Source organism: Notolepis coatsorum (genome assembly GCF_963971535.1).
Source record: "Notolepis coatsorum genome assembly, chromosome: 6".
In the NCBI taxonomy this organism is placed as follows: domain Eukaryota; kingdom Metazoa; phylum Chordata; class Actinopteri; order Aulopiformes; family Paralepididae; genus Notolepis; species Notolepis coatsorum.
The window spans coordinates 137,419,071-137,440,252 of NC_140170.1; the positions used below are offsets into that span (position 1 = coordinate 137,419,071).

Consider the following 21,182-nt stretch of genomic DNA (forward strand, 5'->3'; position numbering starts at 1 on the left):
TATGGCCCATTCAACGTCAAGTATCTATCGTTTAGGATGTAGCAACGTTCTACTTTTTCATTCACATATTCATACTAAAATACGGTCTAAAGTATAAATATGTTTTTATCGTTTTCTGCAGCATTCTGCAGAACGTGATTTATAGCCACAAATACATATATTAGATCAAATGTAGTTTGATACCGATTGATGTCAGATAAAAAAATTCAATTGTACAAGGTCCTAAGCGTCATGCCTCATCATCTGCTGGTGACCGGAGGGGGGAGGGGGGGGTTTATAAGTCCGTGGCCGACGTTAAATCATTTATGTAGTATGGGCGATACATAGATCACAGCAGTTTATATGGATCATAATATTCAAACACGCTGAAACTTACCGCAGCTTCCTCTGACCGTTGGGTGGTCAGCGTGGAGCAGAAAGTTCTCGATTATGGGATGTTGATATATGCGATCCATTTCCAGGTTGTATAATAATATATACGTCCAAATCATGTTGTTTATCGAGTTATTGGCAACGGATCGCTGTCCAGTGTGTCGAGCTGGAGTCCCGCTAACGATAGCGAGTGCCCGGACCGAATATGGATGAGCACCACTTCCGGTGCGTCACTTCCTGTTTGGGCGATCCGCCGATCGCCCAGATGGCGCTCTTGAACCGTTGGAGAGTTGAGAGGAGATCAACAGGAGATCTCAAGTCTCCGTGGGTGAAATATGATTGCCATCACAGATTTTTGAAATATTGATCTCAAAGACGCCTTACGGCGTCATTGGCAGATTATGCATGGCGGAGAATGACGTGGTAACACGTCATTGGCGAATAAAGGGTTAACATATTTACAAAAAGGTACAATGTGTACTGTGACGAGCCTGGTGGTGTTCAGACTCGTCACAGTTCAAAAACAAACAAATTCATATTCATTCATGAAATATTTATTGATTTCAGGCAGAATATAGTTCGATGGGCAAATACAATGGTCGTAATACAGTCCGATGGTCAAAACACAAAACAGGCTCTCGTACAAAAAAAAGGGATTGTTCAATACTAAGTAGTGGTCCGATCCAGGGTCAGTACACAAGGGGGTTTCTCAGCCAGTCCAGGGTCCAGTACACAATGAACACCTACTGGCCTTCACCTCTCCTCTCACTACCTCTCACCTCACAAAACTCAGAATATAACAATCTCTCTCTCTCAATGCAACAACTCCAACCTCACCTCCACTCAACTCACCTCTCACTAACCTAGTGTATTTGTAGTGTGTGTGTCTGGGGTGTGTGCGTGTGAGATGTGGGTGAACTAATGATGCACAGGTGTGTTCTATCAGTACTAATCAGCTACCTAATTGTTTCCACTCCTTACGTGGCAGTAATATCTCCCGTCCTTCACATATCCATGAGAGGGGGGGGTGATATCTGCCACAGTGTATAACAAATGAGTACATATATTATATGATTGATATTTAAATGTTTGTGTCTTACATACAGATGTATGCCCACTGCCCAGCCCATATGGGCTTACAAGACACATAAACAGTAAGTGATCATATAGACCAAGATATATATGCAATTTTCTTTTAACTTTTAACATTTTCAGAAAACGTTTGAGCTCCGCTGCTGGGGAACGAATCCAGTGTCCTCACATGGGAGGCAAGTGCCTTTAACTCAAGACTACCAAGACTCACTTTAGCCTCACCCAAACCTTAACCATAACCACACGGTTACCCTAAAGTTTAAACTAACCATAACCACTGAGCCCTAACTTTATATCTTAACCCTAACCATTAAACGTTTCCATTTCTAGCTGTGTTTGTATCAGGGTGGGTGGGTGGTTTAGTCTAGTGGCGAGAGCACTCGCCCCCGCGACCACAAATCATAGTTGGTTCGACTCCTGGTCACAGTGTTTGTTTTGGACTATTGCCAATACAAAATGTAACTATATTACTTATACAAGACTTAAATATATTACTTATGACTATAATGTACATTATGTACCTTTTTTCCTGTGGTTGATTAGTACTTTCTTTATGTTTTCTGATGAGCGTGTTGTTTACCTCAGTGAAGTGCACGTCCTGCGTGGCCGTGAGGTTGAACCCCTGCTGGCTGCTCTCGTGCTGCAGCAGGCTCTGGGTGAGGTGGTAGGCCACCTTCACGTCGCTGCCATAGAACTGACTCGTGTGCAGGGTGGCATTGGCCAACATGGCGGCTGTCTGCTGGACATGGCCAGAGTCCAGGAACGATACATTCCTGGACAGCTTCTCAGACTGTGGAAAACACAACAAGCAACTATTATTGACCGGTTGATGCTTTACAGTCAAAATAAAACATAAACATTGTTTACCAGCACTTTTGTGAGTCCAAACTGCTTGTTGAAAAATAATTACAAAGGTCTTTCAATCATTTGGAATGAAGACTCAACCGCCTACAATTAAGCGAAATAAGCACAGAATTTGAGGAGAATTGGGTTTACACCGTCCTTATTTCAAATTATCGAAAATCGTAGTTATGGCAGTGCAGCTTTTTTTTTTTTTTTTTTTTTGTGATCTTTTTCCCCCTCCTTTTTCCTCCGATTTTTCTCCCATCCCAATGTTAGTCGTTATGCCAATTCCCAATCCCCTTCCTGGTCGCTGCGCACTTACCCCCCACAGTCGGTCTGGGAGAGTGGAGGCTATCACGTGCTTCCTCCGACACACGTCTAGCCAATCAACTACCCCCCTTAGATCCTATCCGCGCTGAGCAGGCGCCCTGACCGAACTGTAGGAGTCGCTGTTTACAATGACCCGGACCCTGCCAATTGTATTAGTGTGAACGGCCAGCCAAGCTGGTGACAACGCCGGAGCTGGGAGCTGGATTCGAACAGGCGAATCCAGCGTCTCCGGCGTTGGTGACAAACAGCTTTAAGAGAGTGAGTGAATGCAGGATCGTGAATTCGTATGGCATTTAATTTATTCTTCCTACTAGTGTCCGATGACATGCTCTGTAATGTAAGAGAGCAGCTGCAGAGAAGATGTACCCACCAGAGCCTTGAGCTTGGTGAAGGTGACAGAAGTACAGTTGAAGAGGTTTGGCGGCAACCATCCCTTGTGTTCATCACAGTGGCGGATAGCCGTGCCTGAGGAAGAGAGGAGAGAGTGACGACATGTAATGTGAGATGGAATGGAATGGGAAAAAAAGGGCTAGAGGCAAATGTTTCATTATGGTATTGTAATGCGAGAAGCCTATCTTACCGATAGATCCCCTGGGGCAGGGAACTGCTGCAGGCAGTCCAAACTTAGTCCGGGGCCACCAGATCCCAGCCTCAATGGCCTGAGGACAGCTGTCATAGATGACTGAAATACAGGAGGGATGGAATGGAAAGATGGAATATGTGTGTGGGAGGGGGAAAAGAAAGACCAGCTTGCGTCTATTAGGGCTAGAAAATATAATGATATGTATGGTTTCTCGTCAATCTGTATCGTGGGATTTCTTTGACATCATGAGTCGTGATACACAATGTTGTTGTCTGAATTAATAATGAAAAGTAAACGTCAAATCAGATTTCATATCACATAGTGTTGTTGACTATGATAATTATCATGTAGCCACACCTCTGGCTCTCACCTGGAGAAACCGGTGTTAGAAGTGACTGTGGAAGGGGCACCATTGGCAGCAATATGACTGGCTCCAAATTAAAATGCAGTTTGAACAATGCTCTTCGCTTTAAAAGGTGCTATAGATCAGTGGTTCCCAAAGTCGGGGTTGCGACCCAAAGGTGGGCCGCGAGCAGCCACGGGAGGGCCGCGAGATGATTTAAAAAAGAAAAAAAAAATGTTTTTTTTTTTTTTTTAGGCCACTGAACTTAGAAGCAGGCCAGGACAGTGTTTCTAGTTGTATTCTAAAATTATATTCTATTGTATTCTAAAATGTGACTATATGGTTTTATATTAACTTAAACAAAAACGAAAAATCTACTTATTTCAACGAACATTTCAAACTAAATAACAGATTATGCACATAAAACGCTGAAAACAACCGAAGCAATAATAGTATTTTAATGAGGCTATTATTATTATCATTATTATTTTGCAACAAGTTAGCCCTCTCATAAATAGCACATATAAATGAATAACTAACTTGAACTAACTTAATAGGATTGAAGTGATATTTGGCTTAAAAAATCGGTCGCCTGGCAAAAAAAAAAAAAAAAAGCCTGACGATGTGCATTGGGCCGCGGCTCTCTGACGCCTTATTTTCTGGGCCCCGGCCTGAAAAGTTTGGGAACCCCTGCTATAGATAACACTGAGCCACTAGATGTCCCACTAGAGCAGCATGTCAGCATGTCTCAGTTAGCAGCATGTTTATCCAATCAGGTGCATTCCACGTGGGGAAATGGGAAGTAGGGAGCGGATACATGCACGCAACATGTAAACGAAAACATTCTTTAAATGATATATTCATAAATCAATCATTTCTTTGGGGGGGGGAGCAATACTTTTATTCTACACCTTTCTAAAAGCTCTATGGATGTATTCAATATTTTATCTATAGCAATTTTAAGTTCTCACACAGCCTGGAAGAGGCATTTCTGGTTCATAAATTTTTTTATTCTGCTCTGCTCCATCTGAATAAAATGTGACTTAATGAATAATGATGATGCAGCACCTTTTCTACTTCCCACTTCCTGACAAGAACAAGAACGTATGGCTACCTGAGATGAGTCTATAATAATATACACTTCACAGCATGATCCTGACCTTCACAACCGTTCGGGGACACCTCGGCAAAGGGGTTGTCACAGCGGTCACACTGGTGTCCAATCACACCCGGTTTACATTGGCACTGGCCGCTCTGCCTGTCACACGCCCTGGAGAAGGAGCCTATTGGGTAGCAGTCACACAGCAGGCAAGCGTCGCTGTCCTCAGGACGGTAATGGTTATCCTGGCAGGGTGCAAGGAAAAAGACAGGATTACGGTACAATTTCAAGCATCACACCTGTCTATCCGTTATGGAAGGGATAACACCAGGCGAGCTCTACATTAACATATTTTAATAGACGAGATGGAGGCAGAGAACAGTTGCCTCCGCAGAGTACATTAAAATATGTTAATCTACAGTTGGAAGGGCATTATCCTGCTTATACCATTGCCGACGGTCAAACATAAAAAAATATATAGAAATAAGGAGCATTTATTCATGTTTCCATGTGTTTTGCATTCAACACTTTCAGTGCCGGACCAGAGTATAGTCGGGTTAACTCGCCGAACGTTCGGCGCCAGACCAGAGTATAGTCGGGTTTTGGTCGTTATTTCTTTTATTCGCTATTTCCATTCATAATCCATCGAGGGAGCCTGATGTTATCATTGGGAATGGATCTGAGATTGCAAACGTCCAACACCGCCGCCTGCCGCCTTGCAGCCGGTATTGCACATCCTTGGAAACTCTCTGGCTTGGTCTGTGCGTCTATCTAAAAAGTCCGGTCCGGGTTTTCCTTGTCGAGCAGGACAAGCGTTTATAATGCTTGAGGAGAATCAAGCACTCCCGGTTCATGTTCTTTGGTGGATTATGTTGGCAACACGATCAACATCAATACTTGGAATGGCGATCAGATAATTGGAATATTCTTTTTGGAGTACATCCTAGTCAAGGTAAGGGCTATATGGTATCAATCTTACGTTGATCCAAGAATCCATTCACAGCGATCCGACTGTATGTGTGTAATGTGTGTGTGTAATGTATCCCGTTGGTGGCGATCAAAGCATAGAGAAACGACCCCCCCCCCCATAATACTGATAATATAGCGTTGATTTCAAATTGAGAAACGGCACGGTTTTGAGTGAAATGCACTAAACGCTGCATAGCGTCGTTTTCTGGGATTAGACAGGATTACTCTAAAACTATACTCATTGTGACGTGGTCCTTTTTCTCTCCCATCCAAACTCACACAAATGATGGCGTAGTCGGAATAAAATATGTTGGTGTTGCTTTATTGCCGGCCATCCACGGTGCAGAGGTAACATTTCAAAAACAGTGACGTAATCAAAATAACAAAAATACTATACTACCTCGAATGTCAGGTGTGTTCCACAATAACTTCACGATGACATTCCAACACTTACTGTGAGGCGTTTCCCTCAATTACCTACACTGTAACCTTTTATCTGGTGAAGCCCGACACAGAGACAAACAGACTAACAAAACACTCACGGCGCTTCCCTCAGTCACCTTCAGTGTAACTGATGCAGGGCAAGAACCCACTTCCTTGGGCCACGCAGCCCTCATGAACACCTGGACTCCTCCCCCTCCACAGGTGCCACACATAATTAATTAACAAGACTAAACAGGTGCTACACATCAATTCATTTGCCGTTTCCTACACACATTATACCAAACAACCCGCAACACCAATACCCTCACAACAACCCAATAAATAAATATATAAACATAACCCAATAAATAAATATATGTATGAATGTATATATGAATGTATGGTAATATGTATGAATGCATGTATGATAAGATTAATGAATATGTATGCATGTTTGATTATACATATGAATGTATATATGATAATGAGTGAATGTATGTATGATAAGATGAATGTATGTATGTATGATAAAATGAATGTATGTATGTATGATAAGATGAATGTATGTATGATAAGATGAATGTATGTATGTATGATAAGATGAATGTATGTATGTATGATAAGATGAATGTATGTATGCATGATAATGTATATGAAGGTGTATATGATAATATGAAATTAATGATGGGGGAGAGGGGGGGGGGTTGCAGTTCTCAGTCCAATCTGATCCAGTCTCCAATCTGATTTTAGTCCAATGATGAATGTTTGGTGTGTGTATGTGTGCATGCGTGCTGCTCGGAGTCAGTGACGGAGCCGTGCCGTCACACTCATATTCACCACGGTATAAAATGGGAATGTATGGATGAAAGAATTATTTCTTTTTCACAAATTGAACAATAGATACTCGATGTCAAATGAGCAATATTATTATTTCCATAGCTATGATATTTAATATAGTTTGAGCCCCGCAAACACCGCCATGTATCCGTATACTTTAAAGCGGTGGCCTTCTTACCACATGGGAAAGTGTTAACACGTATGACACTCAGAATAATACCTGGAACTAGTTTGTTATCATCAGCTAAAAAGCTAATTGCAGGCATTATGGTTGCTAGCATTGCAAACAGTGAATGATCTAGCAGTAGGTTTAACACAAAGCTTAGGTAGCTATCCAGCCCCCCCCCCCCCCCCCCCCCCCACTGTCAGCAGCGGATTCAAGTAGCAAGTTGTGTGGTACTTTATTGCCACCCTGTGTGGTTCTGAGGGCAAGGCAGATGAAGGCTCCATATAGCCTACCATCACGTAGTCACTTCCAACCAAAATCATTAATATGACAAATAACACCTTAGACACCAATACCTTATAGAATGCTAGTGACCGTAATGCCTGCTAGCATAACATTAGCTTTCTATGATTAGGTATCTCCATGCTCCCTGGCCAAGGGAGACATTAGGCTTACTAGGCTTCAGGCAGGGCTGCTCTGCTCCGCTCACCTTGCAACGGCACTCTCCGCTGGTCTTGTTACAGTCAGAATCATAACCCTTCTCTGTCTGACAGTCACAGGGACCACAGGTCTTGTGTCCCCACCAACCTCTGGGACACGGCAGGTCAGTCCTGAAGAGACAAGTATAATGTTAAGTACAGGACCAACAATACAATACACCTTGATATAGGAAATAGTTCATGTGAATTTTGGAGAGCGGCACTCAACTTTTTCTCGCAGTACTGGCCAAAGTAGTTGCTGGGACAGTCACAGGTGTAGCCGTGGGCAGAGCTTGGCTTCCTGGTGCACGACGACTCATGTTCACATGGGTTTAATGAACATGCATCAGTACAGTTGTTGCCATAGTAACCTATATAAGATACAGACACAAGGGAAATGAGGAGGTAGCCTGTGTTTTCAAGGTTAGGGGTAATGCTTGAACACTGTGGGAAGCAAGGTTGGAAAGTAAGGCGTACATTTAACAGGATTTACAGTAATCTCATTACAAAATAGTAGCTACTCTATCATAGTCATTGTAAAGACACAGCTATCAGATTAGAGGCCATCTTAAAAGAAAAACTGATGACTACATGTTGGATTACTAAAGCCCCTTTTCACACTGAAAGAAAAGGCTGGGATATTGGCGGCTTCATGTTCTGTGTGAAAGATTCAGACCAGCATCATTGAGACCTTCTTTATACAATACATACAAACACTGAAAAACAAGCGCAAATCTGCAATAGCTGCAACCACACACAATGACACACACAATGATAATGGATGGTTGTATTCTACACCTTATAGCTACAACTATAGCTGGTAGTGGTAAAACACAATATTTCTGAAGGAATTCTCACAGCTAATCTCAGTCGGTATCATTAGATGTGAAAGATTAATCATACATGGAGATCTGAATATACATATAAATAAGAAGAACGACCCCAAGGCTATTGAGCTTATCAACCTACTGGACAGCTTTGAGCTAATACAATATGTAAATGAACCCACTCACCAACATGGTAACACCCTAGACTTAGTGATAGGTTGAACATTGATAAAGTATCAGTAATCGAATTACCTATATCTGATCTTCACTGTGTATTTTTTGATGATAACCTAAACTTAACGGAGACAAAAACGGTAACCATTGTAAAGTGAAGAGTACTAGATGACTTGGCAGAAGAGAAGTTCTCAAATATCATGAGACTAACCATACAGCCTGGACTGCTCTTTAAACTGCATGGTTGAAAATCTCAACAACACCCTATCATATACACTGGATGCTGTCACTCCATTAAAAAATTAATTATAAAAAAAAGTCAAGTGACAAAATCTCCCCTGGTTAAATAATAGCAGTGTTCGTCAGACTAAGATAATCTGTAGAGCTGCTGAATGAAAATGGAGGACAACCAAGCTCACAGTCCACTGCGATATATATAAAGAAGCCATGACTGCCTGTATAACAAAGAAATACGAGTGGAAAGAAAGGAGATTATCACAGAGAATGCTGGAAATTATTATATTATTCTCCGCCATCGACCAGCTACTCAACACTGCCCTCACCCTTCCACAGTCATCTGCATCAAAATGTGAAGAACTCGCATTATTCTTCAATAACAAAAACATTGTTACTTAACACTTTAAGTGCCGAAAACGTGTTTAGGCGTCCTTCCCCGCCATGCTCAAGTTGCCGAGGACGCCGTAACTCGTCTTTAATATCAATATTTCAAAAATCTGTGATCGGAATCATATTTTCCATCCGCAGCCTTCACACACAGTTCTGAGCTCCTCTCAATCCTCTAGCGGTTCAAGAGCGCCATCTGGTGGCCGATCGGCAGAAGCGCCAAACAGGAAGTTATGTGGATGAAGTGCTGATCACCCATATTACTTCCGGGCACTCGCTATAGGTCCCGGGACTCCATCTTGATACACTGGACATCGATCGGTTGCAAATAACTCGATAAACAACATGATTTGGACGTATAGTATTATACAACATGGAAATGGACCGGGTATTTCGACATCCCATAATGGAAAACTGTCTACCCCACGCTGATCGCCCAACGGCCCGCGGAGACTGGGGTGAGTTTTAGCGTGTAATATTACCGTGTTCGACACTAACTGCTATGATGAACATTTGACCCACATTAGATGAATGGTATAACGCTGCCCACGGAATTATAAACCCTATAAGCCCTATAAACCCCTCGCCCATCCGGTCAACATCAGATGACGTGTAGTAACTTCCAGAAGTCCGTCCAGTTGGATTTTTTTATATCGCGCCGATTGCTATCAAACTGTATTTTATCATCAATATAATGCATTTGGGGCTATAAATCACGTTCTGGAGAAAGCTGCAGAAAGAGATGAAAACATACTTATACTTTAGATCATATTTTAGTATGAATATGTGAATGAAAAAGTTTAACGTTCATACACCCTGAACAATACATATAGGACATTGAATGGGCCCTAATAATGGCAATTTAGCAATAGAATTTAAAAAGTTATAGCCCTGCAAAGAAGGGGAACTTCTCCATAGACAAATAGAGCTGGCAAGGGATGGTATATCATGAATTTAGCCTTAGGCAATCAAAGTGTTAAATTAGAGTCAGCATTAGTCCTGAAACATGGACACCATCAGCAAACTCTGCAAAAAAGTTACCTTAGGAAGATTTGCTTGCATTACATCAACTGAACTTTACAAAACTGGCCATGGAACGTAACTCCTCCACTTCCTGTATTGACCCTATAACCACAGCATTTATTAAGCGAATATTCCAGAGTATTTCAAGCCATGTCCTAAAGATTATAAATATACTTCTGACAGGCATTTTTCCAGACACTTACTACCCTTACTAAATAAACCCAAACTAGACAGTAATGTACTGACCAACTATAGGCCGATATCCAACCTCCCATTCATCAGCAAGATACTTGAAAAAATTGTCTCAATACAAATAAACTCCTTTGTCAAAGAAAACAACATGATGGAGGAATTTAAATCAGGCTTCAGAATGCACCACAGCACTGAAACTGCTCTTACTAAAATAATTAGTGACCTCAGACTAAACTCGGATACAAATAAAGTCTAAATTCTCATCCTATTAGAACTAAGCACAGCGTTCTATGCGATTGACCATGATATCCTAATAAATCGTTTAGAAAAGTGAGTTGGTCTGGAGGCTTGGAGATCATTCTTCTGAGAAACATAACACCTACTTCCACAGGGGGGAGCTGTCTTGGTCCATAATTATTCTCACTATACATGCTGCCACTTGGAGACATCATTAGAAAACACAATGTATGTTTCATTAGTTACACAGATGACACATAATTGTACATCTCCGACGAACCAAATGATCCCACAGCTATTAACTCCATTTCCGCCTGTCTCTTAGCAATAAACAAATTATTGACAAACAACTTCCTAAAATTAAATGAGGACAAAACTGAAATCCTACTAGTCGGCCCTATAACAAAAAGAGAAATGTTAGAGCAATATGGGGCAACTTACTTCTTGGATCAAACCCAAAGTTACAAGTCTTGGTGTTATAATAGACTCAGACCTAAGCTTTAAATCACACATCAACAAGTTGACAAAAACATCATTCTTCCATCTTGGAAACATAGCTAAGGTACGACCGTTTATAAATCAAAAGGACGCTGAAAGAATTATCCATGCCTTTATCTCAAGCCGACTTGACTACTGCAATGCACTCCTTACCGGCCTCCGAAAAAAAACACAGAACGACTCCAAGTCATTCAAAACTCTGCAGCTAGGCTACTAACTAGAACCAAGAGGAGAGAGTATCAGTCCAGTATTAGCTACTCTGCACTGGCTTCCGGTAACATTTAGAATAGATTTCAAGGTCCTCCTCCTTAAATACAAAGCACTAAATGGAACAGGACCAAGCTACATTGCAAATTCTCTAGTCAACTATGTGCCTTCTTCTAGAATATTTATGATCATCTACTACTGGTCTATTGAAGGTTCCCAACCACAGCCAAAATACATTTTGGGGACGCAGCCTTCGCAAATTATGCACCAAATATATGAAACACCCTACCTATGGACATTAGGAGGCTAGATCTCTAAATAGTTACCTCTTCACCATAGCCTTTTAATAATAATTAATAACCATTTTATTCTATTTGACTATTGTATTACTTTTTATTACAGATTTTAAACTGTCAGGTTTTGTAATTCAGAACTGCACTATTGCATAATTTGTATCTGATATTATTAGGGTTGTCCTAGCGAGACAACGGGTGGGAACCCCTGGACAGCAGGATTAGATGGTGGGGTACCTTAAACCACGCCCCAGCTTGCAGTAACGTACAGGCAGCGACAGCTGTCTTTATAGCCTGTATTGATGGTGTGGCTCCACCGCCTTTGTGTTGTCTATTCTCAGAACTGCACTATTGTATTATTTTACTCTGTCTATTCTATTTGACTAACCAGTTAACTGTTTCATTGCACTACACTATTGCACTATTTTGCTACTCTTTTATCATTTTAAATTGTCTATTTTATGTGTGACGATCAAGCCATAAACAGGGAGGCCTGTTGGGATGTTGGATCCTAATATGGGGAACTGTGGTCTGGTGTTCTATGTCTTACCTTGGCTTTGTCTGTTTTGCTCATTTTATGCCTGTTTTTTTCTTTTTTTAACTTTTTTTGCTGTTGTGAATCACTTTGAGCTGCATTTCTTGTATGAAAGGTGCTATACAAATAAAGTTTATTATTATTACTATTATTAATAACTAAAATCAAAATAGACTGATCAGTACACATTATTCTGTATATCATAGTAGTGCTAATAGTATACTATATAATATCATAGTAGTGGTAATATTATATTGTATATCATAGAAGTAGTAATAATTGAGGACAATAGATAAGACTGACCAGTGAGGCAGACAGGTGTATATTATAGTAGTGATGAGGATGATAGATAAGACTGACCAGTGAGGCAGACAGGTGTATATTATAGTAGTGATGAGGATGATAGATAAGACTGACCAGTGAGGCAGACAGGTGTATATTATAGTAGTATGATAGATAAGACTGACCAGTGAGGCAGACAGGTGTATATTATAGTAGTGATGAGGATGATACTAGATAAGACTGACCAGTGAGGCAGACAGGTGTATATTATAGTAGTATGATAGATAAGACTGACCAGTAAGGAAGACAGGTGTATATTATAGTAGTGATGAGGATGATAGATAAGACTGACCAGTGAGGCAGACAGGTGTATATTATAGTAGTATGATAGATAAGACTGACCAGTGAGGCAGGTACAGGAGTGACTGTCCCAGTCATCGCTACAGTAGCTGTTGAACGGACAGGGGCTGGAGCCACAGGGGTCAGGCACGTTGCACCCCTGCTCAATGTTGACCTTCCTGGCCTGGGACAGAGTGAGAGCCTCCCCCACACGCAGACCCTGGTAAGCATCACAGGAGAACACAGAGTCAAGATTCAAGAGTTTTATTTGTCACATACGTACACAAGACATGCAGTGAAATGTAGGTGGCCATGACCGCCTGGATTGTGCAAAAAAACAATAATAGACATGATAAAAACAACCTTGACAAAGTAACATCCTACAAATATCTGGGCATATGGATTGATGACAAGATGGCCTTTGAATGATGTTCATATTGGTTATTGGGAACCTACTGAGAAAACGTAGACCTAAACTGGGCTTTTTCTTCCGTCTAAAGAAATGTTTCCCGTCTGAAGCCAAGAGGAGAATTGTGCAGAGTTCCTTTCTGCGTGTATTAGAGTATGGCGATGTGATCTATATGCATGCTCCTTCCTCCCTGCTTAAAAAGCTGGATTCTGCGTACCATACTGCCATACGTTTTGTAACGGGTGCAGGCTCTCGCACCCACCACTGCACTCTGTATCAGTCCTTAGGATGGTCCTCTCTGTACCAAAGAAGACAATCACACATGTTGATTTTTATCCTTAAGTCATTGCTAGGTAAGCTGCCCTTATATATCTCCAGACTTCTGTCCTTTTATACTTGCTTTTTTAATACCAGACGAGCAGCAAATGGGATGCTTTTAAATGTTCCTTTGATGCAGTCAGAGCTTGGTAAAGCTGCATTCTCCCACTATGCTCCCTTTTTATGGAATACGCTGCAAGTAAAACTTTGTCTACAGGAACTTCCTACTGTGAATGCTTTTAAAGGTATGCTACGATTAGCCCTTCACGAAACATGTAACTGTTGCTATTGCTGATCTGATTATGCTTCTTCCCACTGCACAAATTACCTTCTGTATTTATATTTGAATTATATGTTTTTTGTTTAATGCCCTGTTTTATGTTGAAAATTGTTGTGTGCCGTGTTGGTCAGGACTCCCTGGAAGAAGAGATCTTGTATCTCAATGGGACATTCCTGGATAAATAAAGGATAAATAAAACAACTAAAATAAATAAAATAAATAAAATAAATAAAATAAATAAAATAAATAAAATAAATAAAATAAATAAAATAAATAAAATAAATGAAATAAATAAAATAAATAAAATAAATAAAATAAATAAAATAAATAAAATAAATAAAATAAATAAAATAAATAAAATATAAAGTTATACGAATAAAATACAGTACTAAACGTAAGAAGTCATAAGTAATAAGTGGATTTAGAATATAAAATATGTGCAAAGATGTATACTTTTTTTTGGTATATTATGTATGTAGGGGTGCGTGAGAGGGTGTAAGTGAGGATGTGTAGTGTGTGTGTGTGTGTGTGTGTGTGTGTTCATGTGTGCTTGTGTGTGGAGAGATCAGTGTTGAGTGTTCTGATGGCCTGGGGGAAGAAGCTGATAGTCAAGTCTCTGTCTTTGAGTGCCAGTTCTGGAAGTGGGGGAGCGCATCTATTGTCTGACTATGTTTATAGAGTGTAGGGTGCCTACATTTAGTTTAACCTTTGAAAATACAAAGTGGGGGCCCCCACTATACCCCCCCCCCACTACATCACCGCACACCGTTCAATGAAAACAAACACACCTACTGTATCTTATGTGAAAGACCATATAAAAGAGCCAGCAGGAGTGAAAAATATAACCAAGGGTAGGTTCAGAATTCTGGACCCCTAGCCATATTTCCTATGTTGTTGAGCGTCATTTATCAGCACAATCCATGCTATTCTTCATACTGGAGTAAAGTTACTTAGTTTAATAAGTAAGTTTAATAAGTACAGTATTTGTTACAGAGTTTAGGTTCCAGCTGTGGGAGGCAGAGGACTGACCTGTATACAACCACGGAAGCCATGTTGTAATTTCCCATCTCTCATTAGTCCTCCAACGCTAACAGTCTTCAGCTTGGCTTCTTTCAGCTTCCCATCCACCTCCATACTGGCCTGAGAGGGAACCACACAGTCAATACAGGTCTGCTGACTGCAAAACAACAACATTTTCATGCTATTCTATACCAGTGGTTCGAACAATTTCCTCAATCCCCCAGATTGATACAAACTAGGCCTCAGTCTTTGATAAGGAACCTCCTTGTGGTGGAACCGGATTCATCAATTATGCTCGTGGACAGATCTTCATGATCAATATAGATCTAATAGTGAGACACATGGATCAAAGTACATGTAAATCAAGTGAGCTTGGCTAAAAGCAGTGCTTCCACTCTAGCCAACTAGAATACCAAAGAGAGAGAAGGAGACACTGGCCTTAAGAGTAGGGAGGGACGGGGCTGTAGGCTCTAACCAAGGTGTGAAATTTAAGATATTGTCTTGGAACAAACCAAAGGGATTATTCTACACCCCCCCAACTGAGAAGATAGTTGTTGTTAGATATGATTAAGTGCAGAATTCCATAGCCGTCTGTGCTTTATAGAGATAACAGTGGAATAGAATATCAGAATAATCACTCTTTAGTCTCTCATTCATTAGGTGTAACAGTGAAATTCTATTACCCCGTTTTTCTGGGGACCTCCTAGAAGCCCCTCCAGGACCCCTGGGGGTCCACGGACCCCACATTGAGAACCACTGCTCTACACACCGATGAAAACATTTAACCATTAACACTGGTTAATACCCGACCTAGCCTAACTCACCAGATAGAGTCCATGGTCTAAAGTGAGGACTGCCTTGTGTCCACTGACGTCCAGCTGTAAGTGATGCCAGTCCCCGTCGTTCACCAACACCTCCTCCACCCTGGACAAGGTGGAATCCTCCCCCCTCTGCAGACCCATCACCACGCTGCCCCCACGCAGCTTCAGCATGCGGAAGAGAGACAGAGAGAGAGGATCGGAGGTAGATCAGAAAGCATGGATAGAGAGAGAAGTGGTTGGAGGAATGGAAGAGAGGGGATGAAGGGGGAAAAGAGAGAGAGAGACCGGAAAGAGAAAGGTTCAGATTCACTTATAAAAAAAAAAGCTGACATTGCTGCTCATGATAGATATTCTTAGCTAGAAATAGATGTCGGGCAGTTATGGAACATCAAAGAGGCGTCAGTCTAGACAGGTTAAACAACAACACATAGGGACTGGAAATAGCAGCTCTTCGATGCGAGGATGAGCTGCTCATTATTTGGTTTGCTTTGTCTCTGTGCCATCAATTATTTAGAGCCATGTATAATAACACAGCCATGCTGCTATTCAGACGGCCAACAGCCGTGTATATTAATACAGTGGTGCTGCTATTCAGAAAGCCAACAGGTGGAGCTTCATTCCTCAGAGAGTTGGATGCGGTTCCACTTGTGTTCCATTGTCAAACATTATGTTATATTATTGTTCCCCCCATATTTATTGTCTCTTTTGTAAGTAAGAACTGAAAAGGAGTTGGAAAAAAGTGAAATAATTAAATTTCACAGCGTCTGTGCAGCCTTGTTTATTCACTGTGTCCATAGAAATTGTGTTGAATGCAGCCATAAAGGTATGGTTTCCTGACGCAGAGAAAATTGTCCGTTTACTTTTCTGATAACTACATCACTGCATAACTCATAAACGTTCAAATAAGCTTAATCTTTGGTTATTAGTGATACTCAGTATACACACCCAATTCAAAGTTATAGCCACACGGAGCGTAGAGACAGCTCTGCGTAGGAGTGTGGTGTAATAAAGCCAGGCAAGACTGGATGACACATTTACTGGTCACATTCAACACACATTCAACCAGATAAACATATCCTGATACTGACCTTGGGTCACTGAACAGGTCACATGACTATAGAAACATTATCATGATGACTTCGGAGACAAACTGGTCCCAGGTCAGTACACTATTTGACGATATCTCTCAGCTCATCACAATAATATCTCAGTTGATGGACTATCTCAGTAAATAATTGAATATACAGTACTGCCCTTTGCCATACAGTGTTGCCTGCTCTCTCTCTGGCCATATGAGTTCATCTGTACAGATATATGTTGTTAAATATAAAGTGTCCAGTGACATTATGTACACTACACTTCCTCCCCCTTAGGATAAACCGACATTATGATACATTGTAGTATTTCAATGGTGATGGAGTTGTCTGTTGAGGGACGTACTGTACAGTATGATGTAACTTGGCCTCAAGCAGCATGAGACCGTATGGGCTCTGTACTATACGCACGTATGTGTGTGTGTGTGTGAGCAAGTGTGCGTGCATGCATGTGTGTGTGTATGTGTGTGTTAGATATGATTACGTTGTTGATCTGGCTATGTACTGGATCACCATGGGGCAGCATACGTTGCTTCTGCCTGATGGTTCTGATATCCAGCAGCCATGTCCATAAACTTGCTGTAATTGGCTTATTGCAGGCCAATCAAGGAGAAGGACCACAACAAGACTTTGTTCAACCTCCAGTTTTAATAGGCTGCCTGGCAGAAACTATGTTTTCCGTATCTATAACTTGTCCTCGAAAGCATATTGAACCTCTGTACGTTTCTGGATCCTGTATGTGTGACTGTGATTGACTGATTGGAATAAAGTAGGCCATTTAAAAGAAAGAGTATGTGAGTGAGTAGGTGTGTGTGTGTATGTGTGCGTGCGTGCGTGTGCGTGTGTATGTGTATGTGTATGTGTATGTGTGTGTGTGTGTGTGTGTGTGTGTGTGTGTGGATCCTGTATGTGTGACTGTGATTTACTGACTGGAATGAAGTAGGCTATTTAAAGACAGTATATGTTTATATATATGTGTGTGCGCACGCGTGTGTATATGTGTGTGTGTGCATGTGTGTATGTATGCACGTGTGTGTGTATGTGTGTGTGTATGTGTATGCACGTGTGTGTGCATGTGTGTGTGTATGCACATGTGTGTGTGCATGTGTGTGCATGTGTGTGTGTGTGTATATGCACATGCGTGTGTGTGTGTGTGTGTGTGTGTGTATGCATGCGTGTGTGTGTGTGCATGCATGTGTGTGTGTGTGTGTGTGTGCATGTGTGTGCATGCATGTGTGTGTGTGTGTGTGTGTATATGCACATGCGTGTGTGTGTGTGTGTATGCATGTGTGTGTGTGTATGCATGCGTGTGTGTGTGTGTGTGCATGTGTGTGTGTGTGCTCTCACCTGTAGGGTGAGGTTATGCTGTTGACCAGCAGAGATGTGGACCAGAGTGGCGCTGGGCTGCCGCGTGCGGAACATGAGCTCCACATGCCAGGGTACCGTCATCACCACCGCCATGTTGGTCCACTGCAACACACTGTTACCCAAGAAACGCTGCGGGCTGGTCATCACTGCAACAGAAAACCAGAGAGGGAGGGAGGATGAAGGAGACAGCAAGATGACAGGGAGGGAGGGAGGGATGGAGAGATGGGGGAGAGAGGGAGGGAGAGAGAGACAGAGAGAGAGAGAGAGAGCGAGAGAGAGTGTACAAGTGGAAGAGAAAAGAGATGCCGAATAGTTGGCATCTCACAGTAGGTGGCAAGTGACTGAGTCATTACTGCCAGTCTGACATCTTTACAGCTAAATGTGCTCCTCTGATCAAGCTACGGAGTGATTGATTCTCACTTCATTGGTGAAACATACAGTAACAGTCTATCAGAGAGGACAAAGACCGACTCTATATGGCTAAAACTAGGGATGCACCGATCCGATATTGATATTGGATATCGGTCCCAATATGACTAAAATAGCTAGATCGGGTATCGGAGGATTTTCTTTATAATTCTTTTATATATATATATATATATATATATATATATATATATATATATATATATATACCGGTATATATTTATTTATTTTTAGTCAATGTGTTTTTATTACAATTTTTTAGACATTACAGTAGACAATACAGATGTAACAAACATATGCACATAAACAAAAACAAAACAAAAAACCAAGAAACGTATTACAGAATCATTACTATACAGTGTCATTATTTCAGGAGGTGAGAGACATAGTCAACCATTCCACATAAGAAATAAAGGGTTGCCACACCACATCAAACTTTCCACTTGATCCCCGCAATGTATATTTGATCTTTTCCCCTTTTAAATGATACATAACATCACAAATCCACCTGCCAAATGAGGGAGGGCGATAGTTTTTCCAGTTCAGAAGATGAGACGCCTTGCTAGAAGGGAGGAGTAAGCAATACAGTTCAATTGTGCTTTTGGTAGATACGAATCCCCAGAGAGAACACCAAAAAGTCCCAGGAAATGACACGGTTCAAGTACCCGACCTGCAAGCTCTGAGTAGAGCTCAAATATGGAGGACCAGAAAGCTGCTAGGCTAGGACATGACCAAAATGTGTGATACAGACCGGCCGGGGCTTGTTTGCATCTGTTACAAGTAGGACTAACCTCAGGGAAAATTCTATAGACAGCTTGAGTTTGGACATAATGTAGCCGATGTACAATCTTGAATTGAATACGCCTGTGTCTCACACAGATAGATGAAGAGTGAAAATGTTTAAGTATTCTTGACCACACCTCTTCTGATATGTTTGTTTTAAAGTCCTTTTCCCAGTGCCCCTTTATTATTGAGAGTGACGAGTCCTCCATCTCGAATATGTTCGTATAAAGCTTAGACATTGTTCCCTTAAGCTCAGGTTTCGTATTTGGAGGCAGGGATGGAAATGATTAATGAAGTGAATTGACTACGTATAAAGTGTCTAACTTGTAAGTAGCGAAATAAGTCATGCGTTGGCAGAGCATATTTGTTCTTAATTTGTTCAAATACGTAAATACGTTGCTTTCATACAGCAGTCTCATGCTCAAAACTCCCTTTTTTAACCACTGATCAAATACATTATCTAGGAGGGAGGCCGGGAACAGATGATTCGCTGCAATTGGAGCATAAGTAGACATAGAGACTAAACCATAGCGTTTCCTAAATTGGGACCAAATTTTCAGGGAGTGCAAAACTACAGGATTTAGACAGGCCTGGGGAGAGTGCAGGGGATTGAAGAGCACAAAAGAGCAGAAAGTGAAATGCGGGCGGCAGAACTAGCTTCAATGTGCAACCAGGCAGTAACGTCAGGGGCAGATGTATCATGTAGCCAGAACAATAAACTTCTAATATTCGCGACAAAGTAATATATTTGGAAATTTGGTAGGGCCATACCCGCACAGTTTCAGTCTTTGTAAAAATATTTTCCGGATTCTAGGTGGTTTATTGTTCCAAATAAATGTTGAAATCAAGTTTCATAAAGAAGATTTTTGTGAGAAAGACCGGGAGACATTGGAAGAGGTATAAAAACTTTGGAAGAATGCTCATCTTAATCATATTAATTCTCCCAGCTAATGATAAGGGCATGGTGGACCAACGTATAAGATCTTGGCGCGTACGATCCAGGAGCTGGGTAAAGTTGGCCTTTAGTAATTGGGAGTGAGACTTTGTGATAGATATACCCAGATAGGTAAATCTATGATTTGTGATCTTAAAGGGTAAAGAATTAAAAAAGAAACCTGGCTGGCCAGTGTAAACTCTTTAATTGCCAGACCCGAGATATCTCAGGTTAACTCGCCATGCGTTTGGTAGTTTTTCTTTTATTTCTTTTAATATCCTATTCAATGTCACATACCTGTATGTTGCTGTTAAAAGGCATACTGGGACCCCGAGGGTGCAGTACCGGCCAGATCCTGCCAGGTGGCAGTATCGAGAGTGCAGTAAACCCTGTTCCAGACCGTGTGTTGCGTTTAAACCGCTCCGGGTGCAGTTTTTTAGTACAGGGAAGCCTAGAGGTTCACTCAGGCGCATCGAAACGTCTACGGGACACTCGGTGCATGTGTTGTGCCGTATTATGTCATGGACCAGATGGACATCAGATGGACCAGATGGCGATCAAACAATTGGAATATTCTTTTTGGAATACCCCCGATCAGAGGTAAGGACTATCTGACGTCAATTCCAGCTTGATCGTGCAATGTTTTCATACAGATCCAGCTGATCAGCGTTTTTAGTGTTCAATACGAATGCCGTTACTGGCAATCAAAGCATCGGAAACGACCCCCCCCCCCCCCCCCCCTTCCATGCATTCATGATGAAACATAATACCTATTATATACATTTGATTTGGAAATAGTAGCGTGTTCAGGCAAGAAACGCCAACGCTTATAGTAAAATTCACATAGCGCCCTATAACTCAGCCTTTCGGGAATGATCCCGGATCCCTCTGAAATTATACTTATATTCACCATGGGATAATTTATGCGAACGTATGCATACAAATATTCTCTTTTTTGCATC

General features: G+C 41.4%; 1 protein-coding gene across 1 annotated transcript in view; it reads right to left on the bottom strand.

Moving 5' to 3' along the window:
- celsr2 (cadherin, EGF LAG seven-pass G-type receptor 2) overlaps positions 1 to 21,182 on the bottom strand; it is a gene marked incomplete at both ends in the record, with an annotated part of 169,827 nt that overhangs the window by 24,500 nt on the left and 124,145 nt on the right. The window contains 10 exons of the mRNA XM_084315750.1: positions 2,045 to 2,254; positions 3,008 to 3,102; positions 3,218 to 3,319; positions 4,724 to 4,907; positions 7,548 to 7,668; positions 7,766 to 7,907; positions 12,831 to 12,987; positions 14,804 to 14,914; positions 15,619 to 15,777; positions 18,057 to 18,223. Coding sequence (XP_084171876.1) covers positions 2,045 to 2,254; positions 3,008 to 3,102; positions 3,218 to 3,319; positions 4,724 to 4,907; positions 7,548 to 7,668; positions 7,766 to 7,907; positions 12,831 to 12,987; positions 14,804 to 14,914; positions 15,619 to 15,777; positions 18,057 to 18,223 — 1,448 coding nt within the window. The remainder of the gene's footprint in view (positions 1 to 2,044; positions 2,255 to 3,007; positions 3,103 to 3,217; positions 3,320 to 4,723; positions 4,908 to 7,547; positions 7,669 to 7,765; positions 7,908 to 12,830; positions 12,988 to 14,803; positions 14,915 to 15,618; positions 15,778 to 18,056; positions 18,224 to 21,182) is intronic.